The 17,668-nt window shown below is 42.9% G+C and overlaps 1 protein-coding gene across 1 annotated transcript; it reads right to left on the reverse strand.

Annotated features, from left to right (window-relative positions):
- Nucleotides 1-4,002: 4,002 nt before the first annotated feature.
- On the reverse strand, nt 4,003-17,628 carry LOC135634709 (AP2-like ethylene-responsive transcription factor CRL5). The gene is made up of 19 exons (XM_065145247.1): nt 17,298-17,628; nt 17,105-17,218; nt 16,661-17,017; nt 16,502-16,575; nt 15,165-15,326; nt 9,796-13,330; nt 9,501-9,713; nt 9,271-9,373; nt 8,309-9,188; nt 7,914-8,186; nt 7,173-7,841; nt 6,418-7,048; nt 6,139-6,221; nt 5,947-5,955; nt 5,785-5,873; nt 5,627-5,700; nt 5,486-5,536; nt 5,329-5,405; nt 4,003-5,010 (listed from the first exon to the last, which is right to left on the reverse strand). The coding sequence occupies exons 11-19, from the start codon at nt 7,489-7,491 to the stop codon at nt 4,373-4,375; spliced, it is 1,971 nt and encodes a 656-aa protein (XP_065001319.1). The 5' UTR covers nt 7,492-7,841; nt 7,914-8,186; nt 8,309-9,188; nt 9,271-9,373; nt 9,501-9,713; nt 9,796-13,330; nt 15,165-15,326; nt 16,502-16,575; nt 16,661-17,017; nt 17,105-17,218; nt 17,298-17,628; the 3' UTR covers nt 4,003-4,372.
- Nucleotides 17,629-17,668: the final 40 nt, after the last annotated feature.

Raw genomic sequence — 17,668 nt, forward strand, 5'->3', positions numbered from 1 at the left:
TTCCGTGTCGTGCTTGTTGGAAACTGTGGACCACATGACCAGGGATTTCTAATGTTCGATGGATGACGAGAGAGATTGCAACGAAAGACAGACAGACGGTGAGATGATGATCTTTTATGACGAACCGACCGAGGACTCTGGAAGTGGGAAGAACATCTCCTCGGATCTCATGCACAACGAGGACGGTAACACGAGACATCCATCTTTGAGATCCAAGACGACAATCAAACTGATGGGTTACTCACCAGGCCAAAAAAAAGGGAAGAGATACGCATGTTCTTCGCTCATGATGTATACGGCAGTGCAGTGATGTATACAAAAGAGGAGGTTGCCAAACTTTGGGGTACTAAGATTTCTCACAATTATCAGAAAGGCAACGGATGTGTTAACGGGCTTGCAAATCATGCCAGAATGAGACACGCAGCAGTCCGGAGGCAGGCATGACCTGCTGCTTTGTATTATTATTTTAAGATGAAAATCTTTTAAAAAATAATAATTATTTTAAGATGAAAATCTTTTAAAAAGATATTTTATTTATTTATTTGTTTTCTTACTTTGTGTCTGTTACTTTTTTTTTTTTTGTTCTTTGATTAGTAGACATTCCAATAGAATTTATTGGCTATAATTACACGTAGTCTTTGGATTACTATTGCTCCTAGCAATTACATATCAGCTCTCTCGTGAAAAGAGTATAGTGAACTATTAGGAGAAAATATGATTGGCGTCTTGGTTATCCAAACTCGTGTGTGCAGGGATTATCTGAAATGTCTCCGAGGTTGCTTCGAGGTGATTCCGAGATTGATCTGAGATGGAGGTATCGAGCTCTCAAGGTAAGAGTATTATGTTCTTGAGGTAAAAGTATTGTTTTCCCCAGATAGTACATGCACAAAGACTAGGGTCAGGCGAGGTTTCTCGACTCGATCCCTCTGATGCTTCAGTTAGTAATACGAGGTTCTTAAATGTGGGTTCGAGTAGCTCGAGAAAGGAGAGAGTCCTCCCTCCTTTTTCATGTTTTCGGTTTAGAATATGTTTTTACATGTCGAACGAGGGGAAAAAAGTTTGTAATGTCATTTCTTATCATAAAGAAAATAAATGAAGTTTAAGATTGTTTTTCTTATCATAAAAGAAGAGAAGAAAGCTTAGGATTGTTTTCCTTGTCATAAAAGGGAGAGAAGGAAGTTTGTTATTACATTCATTACCATAATAAATGAGAAAGAAGCTTGTGTTTCTTTGCTTTGAATCTTTATATACGTAAACGAATAACTTGGATGACACATGACGATTGTGTATTAACTGTTGGTAAATTTCCTATCATTTGTCCCCCGTAAAGGCATGTTTCAAGACTCTTGCAAGAGGGACTCGAAACACATCGTTTGGTTTCTCCGTTAAGGGACTCGAAACATGTGCGGGTCGGGTTTTCTTGATTTAAGTATCTCGGGGTGCGATGGGCTTGTGCCTCCATCATAATGGTTTTTCTATGGCGTTAGCCGAGTTTCCCGACTTTATACATTTCGACCATATTTAGCCTATGCCTTCGTTGTAGTGGATTTATATCGATGCCAATTAGGTCTTCTCGACTCGCGCGTCTCAAGTACATTCGACATTGTATTTTCATCATAGCGGATTTATCTCGGTGCTAATCTGGTCTTCATGAATCACATATCTCGGGCGTGTTTGGTCTTGCATTTTCGTCAAAGCATATTTATCTCGGTGTCGATCGGGTCTTCCTGATTCATGTGTCTCGGATACATTTGGCACTGTGCTTTCGTCGTAGCGATTTTATTTTGGTGCCCATGGGGTCTTTGTAACTTACTTGTCTCGGGCGCATTTGGTTTTGCGCTTTCGTCGTAGTAGATTTACTTTAGTGTTGATTAGGTTTTCCCAACTCACACGTCTTGAGATCATTCTTCCTAACACTTTCGCTGTAGTAGTTTTATTTTTATGTTGATCGGGTTTTTTTGACTCACGTGTCTCGGCCTCGTTTGGCCTTACGCTTTCACTATAGCAGATTTATTTCGATGTCAATCGGGTTTCCCGACTTATGCTTCTCAAGCGTATTCGGGCTTGTGCCTCCATTATAGCATATTTATCTTAGAACGGGTTGAGTTTTCCAATCGTGGCAGGCTTAACTCTTCTTTCTGTCATGGTGGATTTCATGTCCCTTCTCCGTTGTAGTTGATCTTGGGTCTTCTCGCCATGGTGGGCTTCAAATCTTCTTTCTGTCGTGGTGGATTTTATGTCCCTTCTTTGTCGTAGCGGATCTTGGGTCTTCCTACCATAGCAGACTTCAAATCTTCTTTCTACCATAGCGGATTTCATGTCTCTTCTCCATCGTAGCGGATCTCGGGTTTTCCCACCATGGCGGGCTTTAAATCTTTTTTCTGTTATGGTAGATTTTATATCCCTTCTCCACCATAGCAAATCTCGTGTATTCTCGCCATGCAAGCTTTAAATCTTCTTTGTCGTGGTGGATTTTATGTTTCTTCTTTCCATCGTGGTCAGCTTCAAATCTTTTTTTTGTCATGGTAGATTTTATGTCCCCTTTCCGCCATAGCAGATCTCGGGTCTTCCCACCATGGCATATATATCTACATACGAGAAGGATGACGATTGCCCCCCTTAGTAAAAGTGTTATGGGTTGGAGGTGGGGCCTCATCATTGGAGCATTCTTTGAGAGGGTTGATAAGCGGATATTCCTACAACACCAAGCCTTCTTTCTAGCATCAAAATGCTACGGGAAAATATCGTTGATGTCTTGGTTAACCCGATGTGGTCCAAATTCGTATGTCTAGAATTGTTCAAAGTGGTGGTGTTGAGCTCATGAGGTGAAAGTATTGTACTCTCGAGGTGGTACCTACATGAAGACCAAGGTCGGGGAGGTTTCCTGACCCGGTCCCTCCGACGCTCAAGTTAGCAATCCGAGATCTCTAAATATGAGCTATCGAGTGGTTCAAGAAAGGAGATATTCCTCTATCTTTTTTTTTGTTTAGGATATGTTTTATACTTTGAAGGAAGGGAATGAAGTATATGATGTCCTTCGTTGTCACAAAAGAAGATAAGAGAGTTTAGGATTGTTTTACTTATCGTAAAAGAAGAAAAAAAAGTTTAGGATTGTCTTCCTTATTATATAATAAGGGAGAGAAGGAAGTTTATGTTTCTCACTTGATTAATATACATACAATGACTTAGATTAAGTGTGGCAACTATGTATAAACTGTTGGTAAATTCGAAAAATCTTCTATTCTCGCTTTTAAAATTCTTCTCTCTAAGAGTTATTTCTAAAAGAATTTTTATCAATCGAGTCAGATTTAAATTTTTATTATACTCAACAAAGAGATTACGGGAATCAGTTGGTACGTAGGGATGGTTAGAGATTACGGACGGTTCTCTCCTCCGTCGCCTGGCCACAGGGTGTCCGCCTGCAGTGCGGTGGTCGATCGCGGTCAATCAAAGAAGATGGCGTTCGCTCGGTACTTCGCCTCAGATGCTTCATGAGGAGACCGTGGAACCCTTTCCACATCAATGCCTCCTCCTTCGGTTCATCCTCGACACGTCGAGAGATCCTTGTTTCCGATTACCAAATCGGCAATAATAGAACAACGAAGGCAGCGGAAGAGAGCAAGAGTTCCGACAGAGAAAGTACACCAAGAACAGCATCATCGACCGTGGAATGCCAACTTGCGTCGAGAGGTTTCGTCGCCTCATCGATGGACAAGTAAGTCTTCTTGTTAAGCTTTTTAATCCACCCTCGAGAGTACTTCAAGCTGGTCACCTGTGACAAAGTAAATGTCACTTGTTTATAAAGAGGCTTAGCAGAGCCCCCAGAATCCTATGCCATGCGAGAAAGACCCCTACACCACAGCCACAGCCACAGCTACAGCCACAGCTGGGTTTCTTCTCCACACCATGATTCGAGAATCTACATACAGCCTTTGGAGAAAGGAAATGGAGAATGTTGTAAGGCAGAGCAAAGGAGAATGTTAGTGATTGCACTCAACAAGGTGGTCAAAAAAGATAAAAACTGCATTGCTTTGAGGCATGGAGCTGCTTTTCATGATGTGTACTTGGCAAGACCCCAAATCAGAGTAGTAGTAACTAAACATCATTTCACACAGTGACATGTTTTTGTCTTTTGGCCCACTCCCTGCAAAAATCCCTCCACCTATATAGGCCCCAAAGTTAAAGGTGCAAAAGAGGCCACTGACATGTGAGGCAAGGTTGATCCCACAAAGATCATGCATCACCAATCTCTGCTCCCAAACCATCTGAAAGGAATAAAAAAGGGCATCTCCTCGCTTTAGCCGGTGTGAACTTTGCTTTCTGCTGTCACTCCATCATGGACTTTGCATGCTTTGTCGTCGTGAGAGACTGCTTAAACATCATTCCATGCAGCAAATACTGGCATTTGAGACATGGCAATGGTCGGCCTCGGCTGCGCCGGTGGAGCCGATGAACTCATCGGAATTGGATTGAACTTGGTTGAGGCATTGACGTACATCATGGAGAGACTGGTCCGGTCGGGACTCCCTTCTCTGGAACTGCCCAAGCTGGTCACCAGCGATGATTGGTTTGATAAGTGGGCATTGCTCATCTTCTCCGAATCATGGACCCCTTGCACCGAGCTCCCTGCTTCTACTCCGATCAGGCCATGAAGTGCCGCTGGGAACGTCATGGGGATCCGATACTCACCACCCATGATCATCGGTTCGTGAGCATGAGATCCGGTGGATGGCGGTTTGTGCTGGGCAGATTGGTAGAGCACCATCTTCCATCCAGAACCAGCAGTGTTGTTTTCTTCGGTCGGGTCTCGACTAGGATTTTTTCCTGATGGAGCATCTTTTCCTGCTTCGATTGCCTTGTGTTTCCTGGCAAGTTCTCCCGGAAGCAACGTACTACTTGCCATGATCTTCTCTACATCGTATCTTGTTATATCGAAGTTAGTCACAGCATTCACCCCGCGAAATTTTATCGCAGCAATGTCATATGCTTCAGCTGCTTCCTCCTGAGTACCTGAAAATTCAATCTACACCGTGAGAAGAAGTAGCAGTGCCTCATGAGACAGCAGTGATATCTGATACCGAGTTGAACATTAGGGTTCCAGATTACTTGATACATCAGAAAGAATAATGCACCAAGTCTGGCTTTTGACTCAAGGACTCGGATATAAACTGAAAGCTTCAAAGAGAATCCACCTTGCACGAGTATAACTATGCTTAACAAGCAAAAGAAATCATGCGGCCAGAGGATTTCACGTTTGATGGTTCAAAACATCATATTTAGAAGCAAGGCAAGGTATCAAACATGACCGAACACCAAACAGGAGCTTACTGAAAGTTCCAAGATAAAGATCTTTGTTTCCAGCAACCCTGCCAATTCGAGCTTGCCATCTTCCATGTTGGTGATGCCTGCGGAAAGCCAGTATTAAGTAATACCAAATGATTAAGCAAAATACATGGCTAGTTCTACTGATAGATTGGGGTTATACCTCGTTACTCCTCGGTATATAGATGCTCCTCGTGAAAATCCACTGCTTTTTCTGCAATCAATAAGTTAGCAAAATGATTAGATTTCTGAACTATACACACAAATGTATACCGGTGTACAACACAAATCAGAGGAGCTTTACCTTCTCAAGTGGGCGACGTATTCTTGCCTGCTCATGTTCTTCATTTCTTCAAGCTCGTCTCCATAACTTTCCAGCTGCAACGAAACGCGGTAAGCAAACACTCAAGATTGCTAGTAATCCAAAGTGTAAAAAAGGTTCCCCGGATTGATAAATCATACAGGGAAGTTGATGTGTGTTGATGGTCCCCAGTACTTCAATGCAGCCAAGTCATAAGCTCTTGCAGCTTTCTCCTCCGTGTCATAACCCCCTGGGAGAAGCCAAGGTTATAGTGCTTGGTGGTAGCACATCGGAAGAAACCAAATGAAAGATGAGAGGCCTACCAAGATAAACTGTAGGAGAGCATAACCATGGCATTTCCCAAGGCAGGAGCATGACAAGCCAGGATTCATATAATCATCAGTCAAGCTTACTCAAAACTCAAGCATTAGCAGTAAAATTTCTTTTCTTGTAGTAAAGAACACAGTATGGTTTCATTGAGAATCTTGAGACTTGGATTCGTATGTTCTACTAACCTTGCCTTCCTTTTCTTGTCTGGCCTTCTTTCTTGCAGCTATTGTCCCAAAGATGAGCTTCGTATCTACCTGTCCACCTGTGCCTGATGCAGGAATCACATGTCACACGATCGCAATAGAAACAAAGTGATACATTTTCTTTAATAGAGGTAAAAATACCACCAAATACATGTTTCTCTACGGAGACCTTCAGGGAGAAGAAGATACAAAGTTGCCAAAATCCTATAGAAATGGAAGACCAGAAATATATAGGAATGGAATGCGCCATGGAATACTGACCTAGTAACACCTCTGTATTGAGATGTTCTCTGCCCAAATGTATCGATGGACTTCCTGTGAACTGGCTGCTTTTGGCATCCCTTTGCGGGCCTCATCTTCCTCGTTGTATCAAAGGCCACGGGCTCGGTGGTAGAAGAAACCTGTGCTGGAGCCGTCACACAGCTAGACTGAGACCCGGGGCTCATGGACAAGCTCAGGGACTGCAACTCTCCAAACCCAACAGCTCCAATGGAACTGGGGCCGATGCCACCTTCCTCGCCCAGTCCACTGTCGCAAGCGTTATAGTTCCTAGCCACCCAATTTTTTAGACTGGGAATGCCATCCTCCACCATTGTTCCCTCCTCCATCGGTGCTTGATACATATCATGGCTTGCGAGTTCAGAGCACATCCCTCCCTGCAACGGTTGCAAGAAGAGCTGATGATGCTGCTGCACTTGGATCTGCTGCCCATGGAGAGCGTCCAGAGAATGGGCTCCGTTGCCTTGAGTCTCCGAGTTTTGGTAGTAGTACATGCTGTCCAAGCTTAACGCCATTGCTTCCCTGTCATAGTTCCCGCAGTGGTGATCGGCCCCCATATTTGGACCACCACCTAAGAAATCTTCTAGTTTTGGAGGCGGAGATGGCACTATTCCTTCCTCACAATGAAGAAAACGGAAAAGAACCATGTCAGGCATTTCCGGAAACAGCTCTCTTGTTTGGAAGTTGGAAGGAGGAGCTTGACAAAGAAAAGATTAAAAAAAAGGTTTGAGACAGACCTTGTTGCTGCGATCTGCTGAGGGCTTCCATGATACATAGAGACCCATCAGACTTGAGTGGCATGACAGGCAACTGAGAATAGAGTCCTCCATTCTCTCCTTCCCCTCCATAGCAGATCTCGGTGCTGCTCAACTGAGGAGATAGAAAGAGACTGCATGGGACTCCAGAAGAAACACCAGCAGTGGTTGTTTGTGTTTGGTGATGATGGCTCTCATGATGGTTATGATGATGATGATGATGGGGCTCTGAAGACACCTCCATGTTCATGCGAGTGGAGAGAGAGAAACCCAACCAGTTGCTGTTGTTCATGGATTTCATCTTCTCCTCACATTGGGCATGTCTCTAGTCATCTACCATCTCCTGTGAAAGGATGAGCTATCGAACTGCTGAGAACACCCACACATCTTATGACGAAAATAGCCGAAACATCATCAGCTCGCCCATTACCGACACCATATGCGGTGACATTGCAGGGGAGAGGAGAGACACTGGAGGAGAAGACTACAAGTCTCTTTAAACTAGAAAAAGGAAGGAGCTCCACTAAGCAAAAAACTGGATCAATACAACCTCACAGCACGCCATAGGGATCTGTGTACAGAGAAGGACCATGCTTGTGGCTTTTGTTTCCTCCCCCACCTCCCTCTGCTTTTCTTATTGATCCTTAAACCCTGCTAAAACTTTGGTTAAGAGACACAGAGATAAGGTAGCATCATACTCGCAGAGTTGGCCAGGGTAGAAACCTTGAAAGCAATAGAATTAATGGCGGTGCTGTCACTGGAGAAGAGGCCCTTTCCATCTCCTTGCCTTGTGGTAGGAATCAAGGAGGAGGATATTTGCTATGGTAGCCAAAACAAGGTTGCTACTTGCACAGTCTCGTGTCTACGAGAAAGATTGAAAGGGAGGACAACTGTCCAACCAGTCACTCCGGAACAGCAGTACTATCTCTGCATCAGTCTGCAGTGCAATCCAAGGCTACTGATCAAATCTCCTGTCATGCTCCTTCTCCCTTCCTCCTTCAATGTCACAAAAAGATTAGAACAGAGAGAGAGAGAGAGAGATGGAGTTTATACTAAAGATACAACTTTGACGTATAGTGAATTCAAATGAACTTCTCATACGTATCTTTAGGTAGTACCTGTAGTCAACAGCTGCTTCCAAATAAAGTGAGATGTGGGTCTTCATGATAAGCTTGATGTATTCCGGGAATGATGAGAGAAGTGCCTAAAAGCACGAAAGAAAAGCTTCTCTGGGATAGGAGAGCATCAATGTACTTAGATCTCTATAGAATACAGTATCTTAAGATAAGTTTGGTCCAGGATTACATCAAGCAAATCATACTGTCATCTCCATCAATCCTTATCAGAACTAAATTACTTGCATAGGAGTGATAACATGACATTATTCTACAAGTTCATCCTAATGATGCCTCCTCCTTAGCTGGTTTCAGCACTAGGTAGACATTTACACCTGGGACTTTTGGATGCAAGTTGCCAGGTCCCATCGAGCTTCTAATACAATTCTTAAAAGGAAGCAATGAGCATTGTTCTCATCTCTTTTGTTTCCTGATTGATTTCTTGGGCCCTAGGCTACATGTTGGATGGTGATGTTATTATGCAGGCTATGGAGATTCCGTGGCTTCTATCAAGGCTTTTTTGTTATGCATGCAGATGTGCATGGTGTTCATGGAGACAGATTTTCTAGTGAGAATGATTTGGGATCAGAAAAAAAGTAGATGGGATGAAGATAGAATGGTAAGAGGAATGAGGGGAAGGGAGTTTCAACGTACAGAAATCAATGGCCGTCATCCTTCTCCCCATCGCTTTTCTGATTACTGCAATGATGAGTGCATTCACCAATATGATGCCTCCTAACTTGGAGCAATGTCCCCATCATTCCATGCCTCCTTCGAACCCCTTTAGCAGGGGATAAATGGTGGAGGTTAATTGGTGTCGTCCTTCTTCGCTCGTGCTTCCTTCGGTCCAAGTTCCTCTCCCTTTCCGAGGATGCAAGTCAAACTACACATACCACATGAAAACAAGGCAAACTGTGAGTCCATAACTAGTCTGAAATAGAAGTAATGTGTGCTAGATGACATACCTCAATGTTGGAGGACAATAGACATGATCACAAAGCAGGAGGCTGTGATCCGTAGCAGTGATGTTGTTTCAGTAATGTGCTTGTATGAAAGACTCCTTTGTTTCTGAAACTTGCAGAAAATAAGGCCTTTGCTTTCAGAATTCAAATCTGAAAATACCATAGTGTTGGAAAAAGGAAAAGACAACAGAGAGAGACAGAGAGAGTCAGCAGCCATGACTGCCACTGCTAACCTCTGAGGTTTTGGTCTTCTTAGTTCCATAAAGAACAAAGAGGAGCATAATTCGATCACTAGCCATAAACCTTTTGTTCAGTGTGGAAAATTCTGCATGTATTATAAGGCTAATCTCTTGAGACAATCATTTACTGGTTAAGAGTAACTGCGGTACTCGGGGATCCTTCTTTCCTGGCTCGGTGGAAAGCTTGATATGCTCGAACATCAACAGCTACAGTTTCCAACACAGAGGAATGGGCTCGTTAGACTAGTTGTAAACAAGTTTAGCGGGATGATTAATGCACTGTTCATACCATTTAAGCCCGAGAGAGATCTGGCCCTGCTACATATCTGAATAATCCATTCCAAATGAAGAATACTAAACCTCTTGCAACTTGGACAGACTAAATATGCCTCGAGTCTAAACTCTTGTTTCTTCTTGGTAATCAGTAATTCTTCCAGGGTTTCAGGATGAGAATGTGTTTTAGCAGGATTCAAAGTTCCTGCTATATAACAAATGCATGCATTCTAAAAGATGTATAATCTCTCTAAATATTCCTCAAGGTTATTATAAGTAAAGACTTCCACCTAGATAAACAGCCAAGCAAATGGGTGCTAAGGAACAGGCGCAGTTGTCCCCTGCAGCTGGTGTTTAGAGCTTGATGACTTCCACTCTCCTACTGGTAAAGCCATCCGGCGTTGGTTCCTTCCGAAAAGTCAACCACATGATATTTACACGTAAATCAAGACAAGCTCAAGCACACCATTAATTTGAACTGTGAAACATATGCTCCCCCAGTACAGAATGCTTTGGAAGCTGCCATGCCCGGCAAAGGTGGGATTATTATGAGGATAATAGCATGGGACGACCAGGGAAGAGGGAGCCCCTTGTCTCGGCTAACCAGCTATTTAATCTTGTCAGGCTTGGAAAGTTCAAGAAAGCTAGGGTTTTAATTGAGATCCGTCTGTGATGCCCCTTTTCACAGGGGCCCTCGGGTAAATGGCAAGGCGAGTGTATAAATAATCTCTGTTGGCACATGCATCCACACGTGTGGTTCTTGTTCCTTACACGTGAGCAGGCACAGAGGACTGAGGAGTGAGGACAACATAGTGGCATTGGCATTGGTGATGCCATTGCGCAGAAGGTTTGCAGATGAAAGATATAAAAGACTGTCAGTGTAAAGGTTAGCATACTTATCTCCTGTCTTATCTACAGGTAAAGCAGATGATGGAAGGGCAAACAGGATGGAGAAGTAACTGGTTGACACATTTCCCTGTTTATTACTATCGACATCTTCTGGCACCAGACACACTACTACTGAGATGGACTAAATCCATCTTCTACCCGTGTCCAGTAAGTGTATCATTTTCTGGCTCCATGCTTCTTCTCTGTTAACATAATCTTACTCTCTTCATGTATGTCTGTAAAGCTTTTCATTCAACCTACCAAAAAGTCATTTACCCCAACAACTCTATGTGTGTGCTACTTTGCCAAAGTTGATAGGTGTGGTCTCCCCTCCTCCTTTTGCACTGTCCCTGAGCATGCGCAAACTTAATCATTCTATAGCAACATTTAGCTTTCACAGAGCAGAAGAGATTGTCTCTCATTCTGTGTCATGCCCGAGGGAGGATACAAAGCACAGGCTCGGCCATTTCCTTCTTTGGATGGAACGCTTAGGCCTGGACATTTAAGGTCTGAGGAGATGTGGTACATCACCACCCTCGAGGAAAGCAACAGCCTCACTTGATACAGTGGTTTCAGAGGAAAGGAACACCAATGAACTAGGCCAGTTAAAAAGCTCAAGAGACAAAGGTCAGTGGTGGTGAGGTATAAAACCCAAAAATAATAATAATAATAAAGGAGAAGCTATGTGGGAGCTCCAACCATCAGCCAAAAAGGACGAACCCATCTGTCCCCCCTTACCGTGAAATGATAAAGTGGAATTTAGTACCAAGATACTACAGTCCAAACTAATGACTTTGACAATTCATAAGGCACCTGCTCATGCTCTCCAACTTTATCTTAGTTGAATAAAAACGAGCAACCAATAATGTTTGAGACCATACTGCTACATAATGAAGTAAAACTTATCTGCAAGATTTGTTTTATTAGGGATATTCCGGCCTTCAGCATAACATCAATGTGCTCTTTTAAACGAAAAGGCTTGAATTAGCGTTGCTAATGAAAAAAGAAGAGACGCCTAGCAATCTCTTATGTTTAAGTACTGAACACAATAGTGTATCACAGGACTCTTTCACTCCACTTATTGTGCTCTTATTGCGCAAACTAAGAAAAGAAACATTAGGAGAAGCTAAAGCTGGTTTTGTGCAAGCTGCTGCCACTGCACAATAACAATGCTATTTATTGTGGTGCTTATCTTTCACAAGGGAAACAAGAAATCTAAACAAAATCCAAGCAAGATCCCCTACAAGAATAGCAGTTAGCCTAAAGGTACAGAGCAAGGAGGCCTATTTGAATAGCAACCGAATGGAGGTGACAACAGCCCGGTGCGTAAGACAAGTCAATGAGAGAGAGACGCAAGCTCACATGACATTCCACTTTCCAGTAAACTCCAAATCCCAATTAAAGTTCTCACTATAGCCTCATACTGACTCTCTGCATCATGCCATCTTCCTGCCCGGACCCAAGTTTCAAGTTCTCTCTCTCTCTAAAAACATGTGAGATTATGCACTGAAATGTCAATGTCCTCATCACCTTTGATGCACTTCTGTGGTTGCTTCCATCCCATATGCTCATAGAAGTAAAGATATAATGGTCAAGTCATCATCTTTAGGTGCTTGGTCCCCTGTTTAGGCACCTGCCCTCATTATCGATGTGTGATGGGAAAGAGGAGACAGACATGGGGGGCCTCAAGGAGTCCTGCATGGGTCTCCCCACCAACAGTGGGGAGAGGTAATAAAGCCAAGCCAAGCACAGGAGGGTGGGAAGACATTAAGACAAACACCCAAACTGAACAATGGCCACAAGGGCTATATCTACAGTGTCAGGGCTGCTGCTTGTGGTCCTTGCATCAGTCCTCTCGCTCGTTGGGGTCCTTCTCAAAGTTCAAATGGGTGTGAGCGTGCCTCCACATTTCCATCTGTTCTTTTGTGATTAAAGAAGCCTGGATTGAGGACAGAGCCTTCAATGCCCAAATTGTTGTCTTTAGGGCCTCACTGCAGGTAAAGCTGCAAAGATGTTTGCTTTACCATATTCTCTTTTTCGTTTTTCTTGTATGCAGATATCTAGGCCTTCAAGTCCGCCATCTGACTGAAGAAATGCTAGTGGTCAGGACATTCGGTGAATCTAAGTTGTGATCTAGTGTGGGACCTTGGTTCTGCCACCATGGCGACTCACACTAAATACTGCAATGCCTTCGGATCTATGTATCTATCTCTGTCTCTCTCTCTCTCTCGCTCGCTCGTGGGCCTTGCTCCTTCAATCAAGCCTTCTTGGTTCTCGGCCTCCATTTGATCGAAATTTGGATCCAGAATCCCACTTGACAACATCTAACAGTAAGCTTCCTTTTGTATATCAGTATATGTTCTTCTACGTAAAGACATCTTTTTAATGGCAGACAGGCCTCTCTCTCTCTCATTTAAGGTGCATAGTGAAGCAGCAGAAATGACTAAGATGATGGAGTGATGCATGAAGACATGCAGACCAACCTTTTGTGTGCATGAGACGAAAGCCTCAGTTAGGGCGGAAATGACCCTGCGTCACTTCCGGGTGCATCGTGGGGTCCCGGAAGATCTCTCCCCAGAGGCCACTGCAGCCTAGCCTAGGAAGGGATGTAACCCAAACAAGTAGCAGCTAAGGATATGATGTCATGGCATGATCTGATGGAACTGAGACAGCAACCAAACGAGCGAGCAAACATCAATTTGGAACAAAAAGAAGCTAAGATAGAAAGCAGATGATGCTTTGGGGTATATAAATAACATGACTAGATGACAAAAAGAGTTACTAAAACACAGATGGAAACAAAATCACATAGAGAGAGAGAGAGATTAGCCAATCAGAGCATTAATTAATGATCAGAGAATAACAACGAGATTTAAACATTCTCTTTGTATTTCCCAGTTTGTAATGTAATAATGGATACACAAATATTTTACTCATATAAACTTTTGAATCTAAACACACAAGAATGTACAATCAATTGAGTACAAAAAAAAAGAGTAATATAAAAATTATATACACATAACAGTCCACAGATGGACTCCGTTACATGCAATCATTGCAACCAAGGTCTTGGCCATCAAGTGAATAATCATCTTATACAAGACTCAGGATGGCGATGATGTTGCACCTATCAGTGGAGATCAAGGCGTGAACTGTAACGATGATGCACCAAAACCAAACCACTATGGACGTTCTTGAAGGGTCACACTGGAGCTAGATTGACAGAATGACAGCTACCATCAGGCAGAGTCCTCCCAAGCAGAGCCCAGGCTCGGTGTGGAGAGAATCCCATGGCGACCTACACGAAGGCTAGGCTTTAACTTTGGTGCGAGGTCTTTCATGCAATCTCGGCAGCGGCAGGAGAGACGAGTCCAGAGACTCCCTACTACCTACCTGCAGCTTCTCGTCGTCCACCGTGAACTGACAGCTGACAAGATGCTGCAACACCAACAACGCCGATGGGCATCCAACTGCAGGCAGATCCTTCTTCAAGGATCTACTTTGATGAACTCCCCCCCTCAGATTGTACAGTTGACTATCATTGCAAAGAGTGATGTGATTTAGCTGTGAAGTTCTCAATGAAGTTGGCTGGATAACTAACTTATCCTAGCGAATAGGAGAAGTCAGATTTTGGAAAGTCAATGTGCCCTGCTCTCTCCAAACAAGGACACCTACGAAGTTTATCACAAAAAAAAAAAGGGGTAAGAATCCTAGATGTGATCGACAGTTCAGATGATTTAGATAAATCAAGTTGTTCCATAGAAAAAGACAAAGAGAGAGAGAGAGAGAGAGAGATTCAACAAATAAAGCATTGCAGAGGCCACCTCTTCCTTAAGTTTCAATTACATGAGAAATCTACTGAAAAACCAACAATGTGGCACTAAGCTACAAAACCATATTGGTTGGGGCTGCGGGCGACACTAAACCTTCTTGTTCTATTCACAAGAGTTTCAAGTCAAAGCATATGACGAGTTGAGTAAAATTATTTCTTAACTTAACTTATTCGTTTATTTTATAAAAGAAAATAATAAGCTGGATCGGCGACGACCACTTGCCACACATACCCACCCAAGAATATCATCATCTATGAACCTGTCCTATCTGTTGAAATACACATTAGTACACCATTTTCAAGCCTCTCATAACTATTTTAATTTGCAAGAATTAATGTTCTCAGTTGACTAGAATAAAGAAACATACTAAAGAAAACTATGCATGCACAAGTTTCCAACCCAATTCATCTTTTGAACTGTATTATATTTGAAAAGATCACGCAACATATTTCAATCATTCTTCATCAAATTTCATCTTTTGTGACCGAGTTGGAGACTTCAATCAAGCTTGGGTGTTGATAACAATATGGCAAAACATATACATAACAATGAAACTCAATTGCACTTATGAGCAGTAAAATATTAATTTAAGCTAAAATATTATCAATATTATTTTTTTTCTAAAGCAGCTTATTGAACAAAATAACCAAAATAGAATAATTACCTCAAAATGTTCCAAGTAGGCTCTCCACACTTGTAGACATCATTCTGCTTGTTCCGTTTTCTCAGAAGGCGATTGAAATTAAAAAAGCTCCATGCAATCGAGTATTTCTGATGGCTGTCAACATGAATTTAGATGGCACAATAATGACCTGATATTGCAATCCTGGATAACACATCAGGAAGACGGTATATAAGTACTCTCCAGAGACCATTTACAAAGGGAACACAAGAAAAAAGTTACTGAAAAAAATTGAAAGAGAACAAGAAATAAAATCATCCTATTAGGATTTCTTTTGGAATAATTCTCAGAAACTCAGAGATGAATTTGACAGGAATTTGGATTATTAGCTTCATATTATCTTACTATTACAACAATTTTATGTTATTGACATATCATTGTCATTTCCATTGCTGCCAACAAAGAATTAGCTATGAAGTGCATCACAAGATCAAAATGACTCCACAGAAGACTACATATAACCTCTATAATGAGCTATCAACCCGATGCCAATACTCTAAAGTTGATGTTGCATCCAAATAAAAGTAAACCTAGGACCTAAGAAAGAGATGGGCCTGCACTAAATCTAATAGCTAGATTGCATGCAAAAATATTTACTTTAATGGTTATAGTCTAAACTCATAGATGAAGCAACCTCCAAAATTCTTGTAGCTTTGGTGTTCACTTTCTTAAAGGAAGAAATAAACTGATATCAAACAGATTAAAGAACAGAGAAACCTGGCACTTTAATGCAAAGCACTGGCATGGTCATCGGTCAATCAACATAGTAACTCTTCATTGCAATTGATTTTAACATGATTCTGTGGAAGAATCTGAAGAGTATAGAAGTCCCCTAGAGAAAATAAGCTAACCATTATTCTTCTTAGCGGTCACTGCAGACCAAAGTCCAAACCGATTGCTATCTTATGCTGTATTGAGCCTAGTAGACTTGAAATAAACACAGAACATACTTAGTGCAACTTATGCTGAGTTACAAGACATTGGAGTCAACATATATTGCTACTACATTACATATAGACGACTTGTGCAAGTTTGAAGCCGGTTTTCCAATCTTTTAGCGGCCGACAATCTCAATTAGCACATGAACTATCTGACAGACTTCATTTATAGGAAGACGACTGCTTAAGTCAATCTCATGAAAAATGTTCCTAAATCTCTAAAGATTAACAAATTCATTCAGAGATCCCTCTCCTCAAATTCTTCAGAAATATGGTTTGTCCAGAGATTGCATCTAATCTATGAAGAACAACACAAACCACTCCATGAGCTACTCGCTATTAAATCATTTAAAGAGCTTTCAGATAGGAAACGATACTTACAGGACTGCCAAACGCCCAAGAACTGAATCCCGCGTTGGAGGAACCATCGGCTTCTCTTCCATCGTCCTCATTACCTACAAGAAAGTAGGCGCTCAAAATAACCCTGCCAAAACATCATTTCATGGACCCTCAGACAACTGAGAAAACGACTTGCTAAACCTGCGGGAAAAGGGCAGGCCGTCCGCAACCACCCGAAATCAAGAATAGGCAACCCACGGCTGAACCTCCAACGACCCACATGACAGAAACGCGAATGCTTTGCTCAGAATCACCGAATTAGGAAGAGGAATAGGGTTCGGAATTGGCGCTGAGCCCGAGTCACGAAATTTGAGGAAGCCCGGGGAGTTCTCGAACCGGGTGACGCCACCGAGGAGGACATCATCACCGCCGATTGAGATCGAAGGTTGGCTGAAGGGGCGGCCTCCTAGGGTTCCGTCACGTTGGGCTCGCAGAAGAGGGGAGGAAGAAGCACCAGTTCAATTGGGCTTTGGCCCATCAAGAATACTAACTTATTTGCTGCAGCTTGATGATTAAACAACTCATCATTTACAATACGGAGATACATCTAAAGATTTTTTTTGGTCTATTGAAACTGATGTTTACCTGTTTGACAGGATCATATCCTCGATCAATAGGAGGTCGACGGCGGCTTGGATGATGACTTGATGAGGAGATCGTAGACCACCGAGTTACCGTAGCTCAGGTCGAAGACGAAATCTGAGGAAAACAAGAAGCAGCAGATATAGGGTAAGAGGCATCAAAAAGGTGGCAACGACGGCAGACGTGAGGGTTTTACGGTAGGCAAAGACGACGCCGGGGACCGGGCTCCCGAGATACGGTTGTCCTGGACCCTCCAGTGCCGCTCTCCTGCCGGATCTCCGGCGTGGAGGAGCGAAAGCGGATGTCGACTGAGATCTTCACCATGGGCGTCGGCGGCAAGGAGAGAGAGAGAGCGGTGGGGAACGCGGAAAGCTTAGGAGGGAGGGCATGCTTTCGCGGCCACGAAGAAAAGGGTGGAATGAAGTGGGCCGGAGCCATAGATTTACCGGAGGGAGGCTATTGAGCCCAAAGCTGCCTTAGCATATATGGGCCTTAAGGCCCATGTCGTGACTTGTTCTTGCTCATATTGCCAAGTGACTGTTTGCAATTTTCATTTCTGATTATTGA

Source organism: Musa acuminata, chromosome BXJ1-3 (genome assembly GCF_036884655.1).
Source record: "Musa acuminata AAA Group cultivar baxijiao chromosome BXJ1-3, Cavendish_Baxijiao_AAA, whole genome shotgun sequence".
Classification (NCBI taxonomy): Eukaryota; Viridiplantae; Streptophyta; class Magnoliopsida; order Zingiberales; family Musaceae; genus Musa; species Musa acuminata.

Bases quoted from the DNA above. Each gene is read 5' to 3' on its own strand.
- LOC135634709 (XM_065145247.1), bottom strand. From the start codon at position 7,491: ATGAAATCCATGAACAACAGCAACTGGTTGGGTTTCTCTCTCTCCACT. The intron at 5,701-5,784 runs GTATGATTTATC...GTTTCGTTGCAG, and splicing joins CAACACACATCAACTTCCCT to CTGGAAAGTTATGGAGACGA. The intron at 5,406-5,485 runs GTATAACCCCAA...GGCTTTCCGCAG, and splicing joins ATATACCGAGGAGTAACGAG to GCATCACCAACATGGAAGAT.